Raw genomic sequence first — 17,299 nt, forward strand, 5'->3', positions numbered from 1 at the left:
AGGGGAGGGGAGGGGAGGGGAGGGAAAGGGCTTGGCAGCTTTGTTATTTTTGGCAGGCATCTGGTATTTCCTGGGAAGGTGGAAGAAGTTCTCTTCAGAGAAGCACCATGAGGTAAGAACTCTGGAGCTGCAATGGGATGAGATGGTGATGTGCAAGGTCCAAGAGAAAAAGGTGTATCAACATCACAGGGACTTGAAAAGACTTTGCACTCATCATCCATGGAAATCAGGGGTTGCTGATGTAACTGGGAAGGGAGTAGCAGGAAGAGGGTTCAAGGTTCACTCCAAAGCATGGCAGCAGGGAACTACAAAGCTCCACAGACTGGACCACAGGGCACCTTTGGATCATCAGCATGTAAGACAAAAAGGTTCAGGAAGACCCTCTGGTCTGACCCTTTTCACAGGGAGGAACGCAGGACAGGTGACAGAGGGTGCAGGGAGCACAGACACCCCCTCCCTGCATCCCTGCCTGGGAGGGGACACACATGGTGGTCCCAGCACGTGCCACCCTTACCTGCACCAATGATCAGCACGTTGGTGCTGCTCAGGTTGTAGTTGCTCAAGGAGATGCACTTTGCCATCATCTTTGTCCTCCTCTGTGTCTGAAGAGCCTGTGTCACCACCAAGAAGAAGAAAAGTAATTGCCTTTACTCAACATTACCCTGGGCAGCCAGGCAGGGATGGGGACAACTGCAGTAGTGCCATAAACCAGTTTGGATAGGAAAGGAACAACCACACCCTTGTACTGAACAAGGACTCCAAACCCCTGCTCATCCAAATACCATTCCAATGTCCAGTGCACTACCCCTTACAAGGTATAAAAGAAAAATAAATCCATCATCTTCTGCAAAGCCATCCAGTTACTCAGAGGCGGGGTGGTGGTGGGGCAATAGGAAAAGCAGGTTTGTCCTTGTGCAATTCTGCACCAAAGGTGAGACAAGAATGAAGAAGCTCTGTCAGGAATTTTATCCTGAACCTGAGCAGAGCTTGTACATCTGATAACCAAAGTTGATGGACTTGTCCAATCCACCAGAGCACAGCCATGGAGCTGTGCCAGTGTAGCCCTGCTGCACAGACTCCCTGTTCTCAGGCATTACAGGCCAAAATCTGTTCCTGGTAGAGCAAATAGACTCAGTTTCCCCTCATCACATCCCCAGATCAGCTGAAGTGCTGCCATTCAGGTGACGTCTCTGGATCTAACCCAAGTGCTACAAGGGCCCACTGGGGCTCTGAGCCACTGGATTTGCACATGCACACATACAACCATGCATCAAAAGAAGGCTTTTCCTGGAAAGAAAGATGGCAGTGGCCTGAATGGGCTTCATTCTGCAACCCATCAGGGCATAAGAGCCCTTTCTACCCCTGCGTCAGTTTCCTCTCCAGCAGGAGCTGAGGTGTGGGCTCAAGAGGGAGCACAGGTGGCCTCTGTCATCACCATGTCTCATTCAGACAAGGCCAAAAGCTGGTGGAAGAGGCCTCTTTCCATGGGCCAACTAAATTAAAAGTTGCTCTACACTTAAGGAAACATAGGACAAGTGCAGGACAAACACCTGTAAGACCTGAAAGTATGAAGAGCCCAGGCCAGGTGTCCAGCAGCTGTAGGGAGGCTGTGTGGGAGGGGGACGCAACACCTCTGCCCTGCTCCACTTGTACCTCCATATAAACTGGATACTCACAGATCCCTCTGCCCAGGCCACAGGATCAAAGACAAGCATTTCCCCCCACCCCTATGAACATACAGCAAAAACTGAAAGCATTTGCCTTGATTTTTTGATGTCAGTGGCCCCTTACCTGCTTGCTTGCTCGGATGTATACCTTCTCCTTCTCAATCTTCACCTGAGGGTGACAGAACAGTGCTGGTTTGCAGGGCAACAAGGCCTCCTCTGGGCAACAGCTAAGGAATGAGGGGGAGTGGCACCGGGTCACTTGTAGGAGCAGCTCAGGCCATGGCAGGGCTCATCCTAGCTTGAGGCTGTGGGATCTCCTGCCTCATATCAACCATGCACCAATGCTCAGTGTACAACCTGATTTCTATCCCAAGCTTACGTATGGTTTCTCATTCCCACCTCACTCCTGCTCCAGACACCTCCTAGACTGGACACTCCCAGGTTCCCAGGAGGTGTCTGATGCCTGTGGGTAGAGGAGCTGCAGGGAGGAAGGAGCTGGATGAGGAGCTGCTCTCCACTTGCAACACCAGCACATGCTTGGAAAATGTTTGGTCCATGCCATAGAATGTTGCTTATCCCAATAAAAATAGTCATCTTGTGAGTGACACCAAGCTGAGTGGTGTGGCTGATGCTCTAGAGGGAAGGGATCCATGCAGAGGAATGTGGGCAGGCTGGAGGAGTGGCCCAATGGGAACTTCTTGAGGTTCAACGAGGCCAAATGCAAGGTGCTGCACCAGGGTGATATCCTGGTAAGGGATAATTCACCTTATCAGTCCAGACTAGGGGATAAAGGAATCGAGAGCAGCCCTGAGGAGGACTGGGATTGTTCAGCCAGGAGAAGAGAAGGCTCCAGGGAGACCTCAGAGCCACTTCCAGTGCCTTAAGGGGCTCCAAGAGAGCAGGAGAATGACTTTGGACAAGGGCCTGCGGTGGCAGGACAAGGGGGAATGGCTTCCCACTGCCAGAGGGCAGGGTTAGATGGGCTATTGGGAAGAAATTCTTCCTGTAAGGGTGGGGAGACCCTGGCAGAGGTCCAGGCCAGGTTGGAGTGGGCTTAAAGCAACCTGGTCTAGTGGAAGGTGTCCCTGCCCATGGCAGGGCATAGAATGAGATGGGCTTTAAGGTCCCTTCCAACTCAGACCATCCCATGATTCTGTGGTTTCCTCTGCTGCTGCAAGGACAAGGATCTCACCTGGAACCTGGGTAAACTATCCAAGCTGGGAAAGTCCTCGATGTCACCTGTGCTGATATTGAAGCAAGCTCCATGCCAGGGACAGCGGACTCTTCCTTTGGACAAAATCCCTGCAGAGAACATGGTACAGCAGTGCCAGCAGTGCCCAGTGGACACTCAGAAGGATGCTTCCCTGTCTTTCCCAGGATCCCACCTTCAGCAAAGTGCCCTCCTAACCCCAGTTTTGGTGGCCCATCAATACACAGCCAGGCCAGCACTGCCTACTGCCATTGTTTAGGCTCAGGGCAGAGACCTGCCTGAAGCCTGTGCTGAGAAAGTGCCAGAATGCATACTTTTAGGTGCCAAGATGGGAAACCACTGCACCTCATCCCACTTCAGTCAATAACATGAGCAACATTATTTTTGCTACTGAAAGGATTCCATCAGCCCAAAGAGAATCCTCTTTTCCTCCATGAGAAGAAGCTCCAGCCTTCTGAAAGAAGAAGTGATCTTCTGAAGAAGAAGTTATCAGCAGTGGTGGCTGCAAACCAGAGCTGGCAAAGTGCTCTGGGGAGTTTTGTGCAACTCCAGCTTGCTGCCCATGCCTTCCCCAGCCAGAAGATGCCCAGGTGATGCTGAGTGTGCAGTACAGCACTGCTCCATGCTTGGCACCATAGTCAGGGGGCTGTCCTTTGCCCTGTGATGCCCTTGGTTGCTCTCCAGGACATGATGCAGACTGACCTTTGACCAGCGGAGCCCCATAGTGGGGACACTTATGTCCCACGGCGTGGAACTCGCCACTCTCCTTGATGAGCAGAGCCTTCCCGCAGCCCAGGTCCACTTCCCGCATCCTGGGGAGGAGGAATATGGAAACAGATGGCAGGGAATCCACCTCACAGCAGATGCCTTCACTCCAACCTACAATCCAGCCCTAGTCCCACCAGGCTCCCTTTCTCCTTCAACTTGCTCACTACTGGCTTCAGGTGACTACAGGTGTGGGTCATTCCTTGTCACCAAGCCAGCTTTGGAGGTGGCTCTGCTGTCCCAGCCTGGGGCACATCCAAGCCAGGCCATTGAGTGGCAGCATCTAATTTATTCATCATTGTGCCAAGAGGTGGCTCAAAGCACCTCCCCAGCTGCTGGGGAAGCTAGTAGTGGGAGCAAGAAACCAAACTGGTTTTACTGCGACATCAGCTCCCCTCCTGGCCCCAGCAGCTCAGCAGGCCCCTGCTGGGCTTGTGTTCAGTCTTTCAAACAAAACATAACATCTCCCAGAGCTGAAAACCAGGAGAGGTGACTCTGAACCTTGGGCTCTGCCTCCCACACCTCACGGGTTTTTACTCTGGTCCTGGCCATGCCCCAGAGTCACTTTTCCTGATAAATCCCTCAGGACAGCAGACACCTGTGTGTGACCTTCCTGATGTTTTCCTCAGCTGTTTTTGCAGAATGGAGCTCACACAGCGACCTTCCACCGGCACCAGGTTCCTGGCCCCTGCTCTGCTGGGTTCAGCTCTGCTCTGCAGAGGAGCCAGCAAACCTCAAGCCATTCCTATGAAGGGGTTCAGGTTCTCTTTGAAATCTCCCAGTTGCTCACAGAACAAGGGGGAATGGTCTTAAACTAAAAGAGGGTCAGTTTAGATTACATATAAGAAATAAGTTTTACAATGAGAGCGGCATTGTAGCAGGATGCTCTGCCTGAATGGGGTAAGACAAACAATACACAGTTTTGCAAAGCTGTCAGTGGTGAACTGAGATGGGGTGTCATGCTGCTTTTGGTCTTGAATTATGCTAAATCCAGTCTGACTCATCAACCCCAAAGTTAAACATTCTGATAGAAAGAGGAAGATGGGGCAGATGTGGTAAAGTATCCTTATGTAAAAATGCTAAGCTGGCACAGCTGGCTTGCAGATATCTGGCTGACAATGACTTTTTACTCTAAAAGTCCTGTCCCACTTACAAACAGCAAGTTCTTCTAACATATCCCTTCTTGGAGTGTGTGTGGAGTTTCCTCCCTGGCGTGGGGATGCCCTTCAAGGTCACTCCTCAAGACTAAGCAAAGGAGATTTTCCTGTGGTCGTTGGTCTGGGTGAGTGACATCAATCTCTATTTCATAGTTGTGGTGTTTTTCTAGCTTTAATATAATTACTTGAGTATACTCTACTTTACTCTACTCTACTATTAGTTTTAGCTTTTATTCTGTATAGTGAATAATTCTGATTAAGATCTTTCTGTCTAATCATTTACCATAATAAAGCATTCATTTTTATACAAATATATGTGTTTTGCCATCCTTATCCCTGCAGGACAAAGTTGTACAAAGGTTCAATCACACCTTTGTCATTCCTTAGACTTAAACCATTGGCAATTAGGGCTAGGATTGGATCTAGCCACACCCAGGCTCCTCTTGGAGAAGGAGTTTAGAAAGCCAGGGGGTCCTTTCTGCACCTCCTAACTCAACAAAAGCTTCTCTCACAAACTTTGTCTGAAGCTCCCACTCCACCTGTGACAAATTGACATAGTCAGCAGGATGGCAAATAATTTTGAGAAAGAGACAAAAGGCTTAACAGAGTATTTACAGCGGCAGAGGACATGCATTGACACTGATAATCTTTGGTCAGTGAACATCTGGTATGAATGGGAAAGGATACAAGAGAAATTAAATAAAAAATGGGGATCACAGGAAGATAAAAAAGGAAGAGGTATCTTGTCACATACTTGGATTATGCTTAAATACTGCATGGCAATGCAGAGAACAAATTATAAAAGACACTAATAATCTGAGAGATGAAATAAAAGAAAAGACAGAAAACATGTACAACTGTCTTTACAGTATCAAAATTACCAATTTAAGCAACAGTTAAAATAATTCAAGGAAAAGACAAAAGTCTTGGAAGAAAAATTAAAACTGACATCATAAAAAGCCCCCAGTGTTGAAAAAATGTGAAAATAGTATCGCCTGAAGATTGGGATGGTGATTTTTGGGAAAGCCCTGATGAAAATGCTGATGAGGGAGAATGGAACTCGGATGAAACAACTGAACCTCCACCTCCTAGAGAGAAAGAGGTTCCAGATTTAAAAATGAGACATAAAATTAAGACCAAAGTGTCCAAACAACCCCAAGAAGGTCAGAGGAGGAACACGAACAGAACTACGCCCTGGGACCCCCTGCAACTGGCAAATCTACAGGAAAAAATATGGAAGAAAACCAGGGGAGTCAGAAACCGAGTATTTGTGGAGAGTGAGTCTCTCTGGGGAAGCTAGAATATTACTGAATGGAACTCAAGCAAAGGGATACTGGGAGCCAGGAGTCTTATTAAATCTGGGACCTGAGCCTGCCAATCAAACCCATTTAATAACCAGCGGGGCTGCATATTGGGCAGGAGGAATAAAAGTTAGGGAAAGAGGAGAACCAGCTTCCATACCCATACGGTCACCTAATGAAATCTCTGTTGCTGTTACAAAGGCATCTTTGATGTGAAAACGGAAACATCCCAATCTCCGCAGAGGTGGGTCCTAGTATATTAAGACTTCTATTGAGAGGAACCCCTGCAATGATAGAAATTTATTTAGTGGGGTGATGAGATGGAATTAGAAGAGATGTAATGCATAACGAAGCTTTACAAGATCCCCAGGCAATTATCCCCATATATACGTGGGCAAAATTCTTGCATGGTTTGGAAACCAGAGAAGGAAAATTAGCTGGGAAAACCATTCTGGAGAGCAAACTCAGGCTATTGAGAGGAGCCTAAAAACTTAAATGCAGATACCTCCAGAATGCTGGGTGAAGACTTTTAAACATACCCCACTCGAGAGAAACAGAAAATCAAAACACTGATCACTTCCAGGAAGAGTAAAAGGAGCTGTAGAGGATGGCAGTGACCTTAGGGGTTCCCTGTGATGCCCTTGGGGGACAGTCCAATGCAGGATAGCAGACTTAGTCAAAGTGGTGGAGGATGGAGGGAACACAAGTAACAGAAAGCCTCCACAGGAAACGCCCTCCCCCCCACCCTTTTGAGTTAACAGAAAAACAAAAGGAAAAAAATACTAAGCTCTGGGTGAACTTTGGGCCTTCTCACCCAGCACATTATGACCTATCAATGGTCTGATAAAGATGGGCCCCATATCTACTTACCAATGGGACCTAGAAAACAACATTACTACAGGAGCCCAAATATCTCCAATCACCCCCACAGATGCTGAAAAAATAAATTTAAGTTTTAAAAGAAAGAGAGTCCATCTAACAGGATTCAAAGGACAAAGTATTACATGTTACACTGTCAAAGTACGTTTATGGTTACCTGGGGGAAAAATGAATGACCTCACACACATTTGCAATCACAGATCATGAAGAAAACATTTTAGGATATGATATCCTTAAAATTGCAATTGCTCAACAGGAATGTTTGCTCATCCAGACCCACAAAAACTCCACATAATAAATTTTCTGGAAAAAAATAGAAAATTAATCTATTAAAAATTAGGACAAAGGGGTATTATATTTAGGACACATACCCCATATAATTCTCCTGTTTGGCCAGTGGGGAAACCAGACACGAGCTGGAGCTTAATGATTGATTATCGGTGGCTGAATGCCAACATGGGACGACTCATCCCAAACACTGCCAGTCTCAGTGCCACCCTGCAAGCAGCTACACATGAATGGATGGCAGTTCTAGATGTAAAAGACGTATTCTTCATGGTTCAATTTCAGGATACTGGAGAAGTCATACTCCTGGATTTTCTACAGAGCAAGACCACTGTATGCATTAATGAGCAAAAGCCAGACTTGGGAGAGTGGCTTGGTAGTCACAAAAGGCTTTACAAATGCTAATAGAGGAGTTAAAAATATATTCATCACTTGGGGCAGTTCATTCCAATGATCCTATAATAGCTGAATGGGTTTTGCTGAACATGGGACTTACTGTAACATGTTCCAGAAAGGCCCACACAGACCTATACAACCATTAGGGTTCAGTTCTGCAGTATTAAAAGATATTGAGAAGAGATACACTGACTGGGAAAAGGGATTATTATCTCTGACCTGAGCTTTTAAACAAGTAGAAAAAATTCAACAGCACCAATCTGTGCTAATCCAAAGACCTTTCAACCTGCCAGCCAGTACTAAGAAGGGCTGTGCTCCACGAGGTGGAATTGCACAAACACCAACAGCACACAAATGGTATGCACGTGTCTCAGGAGTCACAGGTCAGATGGATATAACTGAAGGGCCAAAACCTGCAAAATTACAGATAGCCATGATCCCAGATATGCTGGCTTTGCAACAGCTACATAAGCCTAGTGCTATACTTGATGTTCCTGCAGTTATGTCATACTCTGAAGTTAAGGATCTCTGGTTCACTGATGCCTCAGCCAAACCCATTGATGGTAAATGGAAGTACAGAGCAGTTACCAAGGGAACATCATGAACCGTCATGCCAGGGGAGGCTCAGGCTGGATATCAGGGAAAGGTTCTTCCCCCAGAGGGTGCTGGGCACTGCCCAGGCTCCCCAGGGAATGGGCATGGCCCTGAGGCTGCCAGAGCTCCAGGAGTGTTTGGATAACACTCCCAGGCACAAAGTGGGATTGTTGGGGTGTCTTGCGCAGGGCTGAGAGTTGGACTGGATGATCCTTGTGAGTCCCTTCCAGCTCAGAATATTCTATGATTCTACAGATGGGCTTCTGAGCAATCTTGTGTAGTGGAAGGTGTCCCTGCCCATGGCAGAGGGTTGGACCAGATGGCCTTTAATAGCCCCTTCCAACCCAAACCATTCTGATTCAATGATTCCATGGTGTGGGACCTTGGATCAAAGCATGATTAGCACAGCAAGAATTGTTTACAACACTGAGCTTGGCAGGTTTTAGGCTCACTGGGCCACACATGCCTCCTTGACCAGCTAAGCCAGGATGAGATTCAGCCCCATCCTGGCCAAAAGTATCTTACTGCTGATCATGCACCTTGTTTGCAAGCCAGAAAGAGCTACTGAGCACACCCATCTGCTGAATGAGTGATTGATGATGCCACTAGCACTGAAAAGTAGCATTTTGTAAAATCCTTTCTACCACCCTTGGGTTGTCCAAAGGGTGCTCCATAGCCCTCTGTCCCAGCAGGGATAAACTGAGCAATACACACCTCTGCACTGGCTGCATGCAGGTGAATTTGCCCACAGCATCTCCCAGGCATGTAGGGATATTGTGCCTCCTCCTCGGTGCCCAGTGACTCTGGCTCTGCCTGCTGCAGGCTGGCTGGGCACAGGCTCTGCATTGCAGTTTCAACACATGCTTATATTTGCTGGAGTTCCCATGCCCTGCCGACTGTGTACAGACTGGGCTCATGTGGGTAGCCATGTTACACCCGTCAGTGGCACTATCCACTGGAACATGGGTCTTTCAACCATCCATCATTCCCAGGAGGCTGCTCATTGATCCTCTCTGCAGGCTGGAGATTGGGGTGCAGAAGGCTGCAGCACTGAGGCCTCCACTCCTCCACCTGCCCAGACCTTGGCCAAAGGCATTTCCACAGCTTTACAGAGCATTGCTGAGTGACACTGATGTTGCTCTGCACTGAGCATGCGTTTACTCTCTGCCCTCTCACAGTACCTCCACCAGGTCGACCAGACCTTCCTCTCAGCATATCCTGTCTCTTCTCACCTCTCGGATGCTCTCTTTCCAACCAACAGCCCCGACATACCCTGTGCAATCCATGGTCTTGCCTGAGACACCTCTTTCCAATGCAACTACCAGCAGAACTTCCCCAGAGCAGAGTCTTCCAGCTTACCATGGAGGAAAGTGAGAGTTGAGGAGAGAGCCCTCATTTTGCATGGAGCTGCACAGGGAGCACAGAGCTGCTGTTCCCTGGAGCCAGAAAACCTATCCCTACACAGCTTGATGTTTATCTGGAAATCCTAGTTGCTCCCATTGTATGAAGAGGACCATCTCTACAGCTATCCCAGAACATTGCCTTTGTGGTGCCAAGCACATCACCCACTTGCTCAAGGAAGTCAATGGCCATGTGTGATTCCGGAATGCTATTCATGCACACCAGGTTTCAGGGTCTCAGAAGAATGGGACAGACTTTGCATGCTCATTCTTTCTCAGATAACATCCCAACTCTATCCCGTTACTTGCCCCCAGGCTACACTGACACTTGGCCCACCCTGCTTCGAAGCCATGGAGATGAGAATGGGGCTCAGCCCACCAGCACTCCTGTTACAACCTCAAACCCACCTCAAGCCAGACTTCGGGCAAGTGCTTCACCTGCATCAACTGTCCAGTGACAAATGCTCAATTTCCCAATTTCCTTTCCACCTTGGGCGAAAACCAGCAGAGTTCACCATGCCTGCCCTTTGCCCCAGTAATTCGGCCACCTTGCTCCTCAGAGATGCAGCTCTGCTCCCTCCCCGAGTAGGACACTTGGAGCTCTTCCCTCCACACAAGGGGAACGGAGCAGTACAAGTCCTGCTGCATTCCTCAGCTGATAAAACCTGTTCAATGGCAACCATAACTGCCTGGGAAGATATGATAAGATAAGTTAAAGAATTTACAGCTTACCCAAGGAGCTGTGTGAGCTGAGAGAGTCAAAAACAAGACCTGGTGTCTTCCAGCCAGCACACAGCCACCTGCAAGGCTCCCATCCTGCACTCACTCCAGAGTGATCCAGAGACTGATTTACACTGCCCTGCACCCTGCTAAGCTGTTTACTCAGTTGGGAATTTGTTCTGTTGTCCCACCCCACTCCCCACTTGGGAAGCACCAGCTAAATCTCAGCTCTGGCCTGCAAAGGACCTTTGCTCGAGAGCTGTGGGAACACTGGGGGCTGTTTTCTGTTCCTCCAGTTAGCCTGCTGGGAGGCTGGCTGGGTACAGTTGCACCAGGTTATCCCTCCAGTATCTTTCTGGATCTCAGTTCTGCTGAGGCCATGCTGGTAGCAGAAAGACAGAAAAGTTGGGCAGAAAGCACACCCTGTGCTTGCAGACTCCACTAATGCAAGGCAGTGGTGCCTGAAGCCTCATGCCAGAACCCTGCACTGCTGCCATGCCCACACACACCCCTGCCCAGCCCATTCCTTGGGAGAATCATCTTGGAAAATCCCTCTGGCTACCAGCATGAGGGGACTCCTCTGGCTTGGCCCATTGCTTACATGAGCTGTGGGACCCTGACACAGCACTCCTATCTTGACCTGGACTCAGCCTGCTGGAAAACAGCTATTCTAAACCTAAAATGTCTGAGTGTTGGTATGTCACACTCGTAGCATGTTGCAGCAGCTGATGCACACGGGACTGGCTCCCCAACCAATGCCAGTTCCTAGCCCTGTCTTTAGCTGAGGAGTTCCCTGCTATGGCCACCTGCAGCCATATTATGTTCTCACAGGCTGCAGCCAGCTCCTCCTCACCTTCCCTGCAGCCACAAGAGCTCTCCAAATCTTTTCATCTATCATACTCCCTGCTCCCCAGTCAATCTAGCTATTCACACAATCACAGGGTGGTTTATATGGCAAAGGATCTTAAAGACCCTATCATTCTACCCCATCTTCTACAGACCAGGTGAGGCTGCATCTTGACCCTGGAACAGAACCCTCCCTGTGCAACCAGTATTTCCCAAGACAGTCTCCCCCTTTTGCTTCACTCTACCTTCAAGGCAATTCTGGTTACTGCCTGTGCTCTGCCCTGCTCCTCTCCAGCCCTGCTGCCACTGCTCACCTGTACAGGTGGCAATAGGTGACCCACACCTCCACATGTCAAATCTCCTTGAGGGATATGTTGTATTTCTCTGTTCCTCTGCATCACCTACCAAATGCACCCACATCCTTGAGCAAAAACAATCCCACAGATGGGATTTTGTCTTTTCTTGAGGCAGAATGGATCCAAACTGACTTCCTTAACACATTCTTCACATGCACCATGGGGACTTTATCCCTTTCTACAGTACATGGAGGTTTTGATTGGGCAGGGCCAGCTCGATTGGTGGAGCCTCTGGCATTAACTGACAATGCGGCTTTCACTAAACATAGATCTCAGTGTCTAAAGGTCCCACCACCCACTGATTTCAATGTAGTTTTTAACAGTGCATTGCACCATTCCACTTTCCCAGGGGCTGATGCATGACAGGGAATATGGTACACCCACTCAATACCTTGTTCAGTGTTTATAAACCCAGCTCCTCTGAACCTTAACAGAGCCCAGGTGTTTATAAGGCTAATTTTAAAATGAGTCCCATTGTCTGACTCAATTCTTTCAGTGCTGCCATGTTGCCACAGGACTTGTTTCTCAAGGCCCAGAATGGTGTTCCAGGCAGTGGTATAAGGCATGGGGTACATCTTCAGCCATCCAGTCATGCCTTCTACCATTGTCAGCACATAACGCTTGCCTTGGCAGCAGGTTTGCAGCATGTGGTGCAGTCAACCTGCCAGGCCTCCCCATACTTATATTTAGACCACCACCCCCCAGACCACAGGAGCTTTACCCACCTGGCCTTCTTGATCGCAGTGCACTTTTTACAAACGTGGATTACCCAGGATATAGTGTCCATGGTTAAGTCCACCCCTCATTCATGAGGCCATGTTGCACCTTTTCCTTGATGGCCTGAGGCGTTATGGGCCCACTGAGACAGAAATAATTCACCCTTATGATGCTAGTCCATACCTACCTGAGACACTTTAATCTTGGCAGCTCAATCCACCTGTCCATTGTTGCGACACTCTTCAGTGCCTGACTCTTATGGACATATGCATCCACAGGCTTTGACAGCCAACTCCTCTGCCCAGGCAGCGATGTCTTGCCACAGTTCAGCAGCCCAGATTGGTTTCTCTCTGTGCTGCTAGTTGGTCTTCTTCCATCACTCCAGCCACCCCCACAGAGCATCTGCCACCATCCACAAGTCAGTGTAGAGGTAGAGAGTTGGCCTTTTCCTCTCATTCAGCAATATCCAAAGCCAGCTGGACAGCTTCCAACTCTGCAACCTGACTCAATCCAGCTTGTCCCTCAATACCTTCTGCCACTCACCATGTAGGGCCCCATACGGCAGCTTTCCATTTTCAATGTATCCCTGCAATAAGGCAGGAACTGTCAGTGAGGAGAGCACTTTGCTTTTCATTTTCAGGTAGCTCATTATATGGGTGGGGCCTCCTCAGCACATGTCACCTTCTCCTCCTCCTCTTCTGATGGCAGTCTGAAATTTTCACCTTAGGGCCAGTTCCTGATGATTTCCAAGATCCCAGGGCAATTGGGGTTTCCTGTCCGAGCCCGCTGTGTGATCAGACCAATCCACTTACTCCAGGTAACATCAGTGGCATGATGTATGGCAGGAACTTTCCCTTTGAACACCCAGCCCAGCACTGATAGTTGGGGTGCCAGAAGGAGCTGTGCTTCAGTGCCAATCACTTCTGAAGGAGATCAAACCCCTTAACAAGCTGCCAGTATCTCTTTTTCATTTGGGGCGTAACAGGCCTCAGATCCTCTGTATACCTGACTCCAGAACTCCAGGGATTACCCTCGAGTCTCCCCAGGTACCTTCTGCCAGAGGCTCCAGAAGGACCATTCTTCCTGGCTGTGGTGTAGAGCACATTTTTCTTACCCTGTCCTATCCTGACTGGCCCAAGGACTACTGCATCAACAATCTCCTGTTTAATTTTTTGCAAAGCTTCTTGTTCTTCAAGACCCCATTTTAAATCATTCTTCTCCCATGTCACATGATAGAGAGGGCTGACAATCTGACTGTACTCTGGAATATGAATCTTCCAAAAACCCACAACTCCTAGGAAAGCCTGTGTCTCCTTCTTGTTGGCTGGTGGGGACAAAGCTGCTAATTTTTTGGCCACATCCATTGGAATCTGACATCCTTGAGAGAATACTTTTCCCTCACACTTGACAGGAGCCACTTCCAGAGGTGAGAGTTTCTGTCCTCTTCCCAATCCCCTTGTCAGTGCCCACATCCCAGGGCAGGGATCCCAGTTCCTTGGTTTTGCTACCATCTAGTTCCATAGTGCGGGCCATGATATCCCAGCACTGGAGCAGCCAGATCACATGGGGCACTCCTGACTGGCAGCTGAAGTGTTTTTGGATATCTCACAACTCACACGGGGATAGGGACCAGGAGATTGTCTCTGGCCCTGCCTCTTCCTCCTGTTGTGAGGGCCCTGCTTCCTCTTCATCCCTCACTAAGAGAGCTGATTTTTGCCTTGGATGTCTTCTTCCATAGAGGGGCAAGTGCTCCTGGCATGGGCTGTTCCTCTGGTTCAGCTGCAGTTGGAGTACCCATGGTGCCTGTTGCTCTGCTTTCCTCCTCCTCTCCCTGAGGGTGCTGTCTAGTATGGAGCACTGTCTGATAAATAGTAGCCAGGGCCCAACACATTGCGTAACTTTGCACCTCTCTGGAATTGCCACAGCATTTTTTTTTCAAATATTCCCCCACTTTATCAGGATCCTGTAGTTGCTCTGGGGTGAACTTCCAATCCACTGGAGCAGAACAGTCCTTCAAAAGCTCTCCCGTTTTCTGCCACATTCCATGCCACTCATGACTATCCAGCCTTGGTGCAGATCTCTGAATGACCTTCCTAAAAGTCTCTTTTGTAACTCTAAACATGGTATGGACCACACTGAGGAGACCTGGAAGACTTAGCAACAAGAACATGCTTTCCTTGACATCCAGGGGAAATTCAAAATCCTGAAAAGCTGTTATAACAGCTGTTATAACAGGCCTGAAGGAGGAAAAGGGGGTGAAAAGCTGGGGAAAATCATCCTCCCCTGTTCTCCCCACAGACTGGGTATGATTATTAATGGCCTCCTGTTACAGTGGGGATACTGTAACACGATGTACCAAACAAGGAGGCTGTGGAAAAGAAATATATATGGACCGATTCTTGATAGATGTTTCAGAGATGTTGATTTCTCCAGCCACATGGCCAGAGGTTGCCGAGGAACTGTCCTAGTCACAGGACCGAGGGTCCTTGCCCGCGCAGGGAAACACAAAACAACCAGTGGGGAGCGAGGTTGACCAGGGGCTGGAGAAACCCCGTCTCTCCCCCCTCAGGGCCCCTCTCCCAGGGCTACATGGCAGGAGGGATGGACCCTGACAGACTCCCAGAGGCAGCACCCCAGGACAAGGCAGGAGATCAGCACTGAATACACATCCCAAATGGCCCTGATTGTCCTCAATGTTACAATGTCATAAACCGATATGTCACAGTGCATCACAGAACGATCCTGACCCCCCTCCCTGCTCTCAAAAGGAGCACTGTGATGGGCACAGAGAGTATACATGAAAATATAGACAGGGTGAGGTACCACACCCATGTGAACAGACCAAGCAATGTTGTGGCCAGTTGCTCTGTACCTAATACAACAAATGCTTAGATCAAATTTGTTTCCAACCCTCTCTGGCCAGATCTGTTGTTACCTCAACCCTTTCCGTTCCATACTGGGTGTCAAATACAGCTGCTGTGGTTTAGGAATGGAATTCCCCATTTTAGCGCCCCCACTAAAACCATGCTGCTGCTCACTCTCCCTCCCCACCCCACCTGTGGGTGGCTGGAGGAGAACTGGAGGCACAAAAGGCAAAGATCACAGGCTGAGATAACAATTTACTGGAAACAGCAATGAGATAAGAAAACCAACAGTAACAGCAACAATATTAATAACACAAGTGTACAAAAGAGAGAGCGAGTCACACGCCAAAATGCTCACCCAGAGCTCAGAGCTCACCACCCCACTCCCTGTGGCTCGGAACCAGCATTACCCCACTGTACTGTGCCCCACATTCTGTCCCCCACAGCTACTCAACCAGAGGGAACCACTTCTCCCCACAAGAGACTCCCTTCCCCCACCCGTGGCAATGAGATGAGGTTGTACAGAACAACCTCCTGGTTCTGGCCATGCACCTCCTGGCTACTGCAAAAATTAACCCTGTCCTGGTTGGAACCAGGATATAAGCCAAGCAACCTCAACTGCTCCACATCATGTGAAGATTTAATCCAACAGAGTCCAGCGCATCCCTTTGTAGAATGGTCTAATACATAAATTCCCATTGCAATGAAAAAAACCCAGTTTATTCCTGGATGAACTTACCTAATAAACTGAATTTATGGCCCATGAAGCCCCTTAAGTTTAGCACAAAGTAGCCCATACCACACGGATTGTTCTTGGATACTATCACAGGTAATATTTCAATTTAAAGGAAACAGCTGCCAGACTCCTGTTCTGTCCCACATACCTTACATTGCTCCCTCACTGGAACAAAAGCTATTCCAAACTATTTTCTTTTACATAGAGATGGAGCCCGCCCAAAATGTCAATGGAACCTGTACTTCTACCCCAGAAAAGAGGCACCGGCCTCTAAAGCACATTGACTGGGACAGGCACTCTTTAGACTTCAGAAAATTAAATCAGGGCACTGAATATGCCCAGCTGAAGTGTGTTCTCATTTGCAAAAGATCTGAAAAGCTGCATCCTTAGTGAAAGAGCAAATTGGTGAGCTCAGCTGGAAGAGTCAGGCGCTGCAGACAGGATGGAGCACGACCTGCCTCATCAACTCCGCCCATGCGGTTCTCCTGCTGTTTTGTAAAACCACTAAGGCTATAAATTTATAAGAAAATGTCTAGGTTGGTTAACGCAAGTTGAGTGGAGCCTCCTGAGAAATTCTGTTACAGAACATCACCTCTTTCTGAGACAAGTCCCAGTGTAGATCATGCAGGGAACAGCAGACCTTCTGGTAAAAAAGAGTTGTCACTTGTCCATGATGTAATTTTTTAAGATAAAAAAAAGTTTACTAAGTTAAATGATCATCTCCAACAACTCTAAATAACAAGACAGCATTCAGATTGGGTTAAAAGGTCTCTCAAGTTTTATCTGCAAAAAGTTTGGGCACTTACTGTCCATTTTCCAGGTCCTTCACGTGGCACACAGATGCTTCTACCACGTCCTTTGGGTTGTGGTAGGGGTTGCTGGCAATTGGATGCTCCTCAAGATGGTAGTGCCGGGCAGTCCCATTGACTTTGTAGATCAGAGGGCTGGCTTTCCCGTTGGGTGACATCTCCTCCTTGCTTCTCTCCTTCTCAGGTATCACAACTTCAATTTTGACTTCAACTGCAGGAATGAACCAAAATCTTTGTTAAAATGAAGCCAGAGGTTTTGCTGCTGTTCACTGTTCTATCTCTCCTTCCTTCCCTGAACTTGGAAACAGACATCAAAACAGATATTTTTTGTTGGCTTGACTTGGAAGTTAAAACATTTAACATCAAGCTTGGCTTGATTGCCTGAGTCCATTATTCCTCTGTTCTTTCTGTATCAGGCACTTTGCATTCATAAAGTACATATTGTTGAAAGTGGACATGAGTCATTGGTGCAAAACAACCTCACAGCTACAGTTCTTGTCCTGCTTAGCGGAAAACAGCTTCAGGCAGCTCCATATGAGACATGTCAAGGTCTCTGGGGCTCAGACAGACTTCAAAAACCCCTTTAATTGTTTGTAG

General features: G+C 48.3%; 1 protein-coding gene across 9 annotated transcripts in view; it reads right to left on the reverse strand.

Annotated features, from left to right (window-relative positions):
• Positions 1–17,299, reverse strand: part of AIFM3 (apoptosis inducing factor mitochondria associated 3) — a 65,732-nt gene that overhangs the window by 30,996 nt on the left and 17,437 nt on the right. For all 9 annotated transcript variants that reach the window (XR_006015336.1, XM_042023951.1, XM_042023908.1 and 6 more), the window contains 5 exons: positions 16,700–16,913; positions 3,580–3,689; positions 2,860–2,969; positions 1,792–1,836; positions 515–611 (listed from right to left, as the gene is read on the reverse strand). Coding sequence is in view for 8 of the 9 variants with exons in the window: in XM_042023951.1 (XP_041879885.1) it covers positions 515–611; positions 1,792–1,836; positions 2,860–2,969; positions 3,580–3,689; positions 16,700–16,913 (576 nt within the window). In the remaining variant the exon portion in view is untranslated. The remainder of the gene's footprint in view (positions 1–514; positions 612–1,791; positions 1,837–2,859; positions 2,970–3,579; positions 3,690–16,699; positions 16,914–17,299) is intronic.

Source organism: Corvus kubaryi, unplaced genomic scaffold (genome assembly GCF_017639235.1).
Source record: "Corvus kubaryi isolate FWS band 111438036 unplaced genomic scaffold, C.kubaryi_AGA036_p1.0 127, whole genome shotgun sequence".
NCBI classification, from domain to species: Eukaryota; Metazoa; Chordata; class Aves; order Passeriformes; family Corvidae; genus Corvus; species Corvus kubaryi.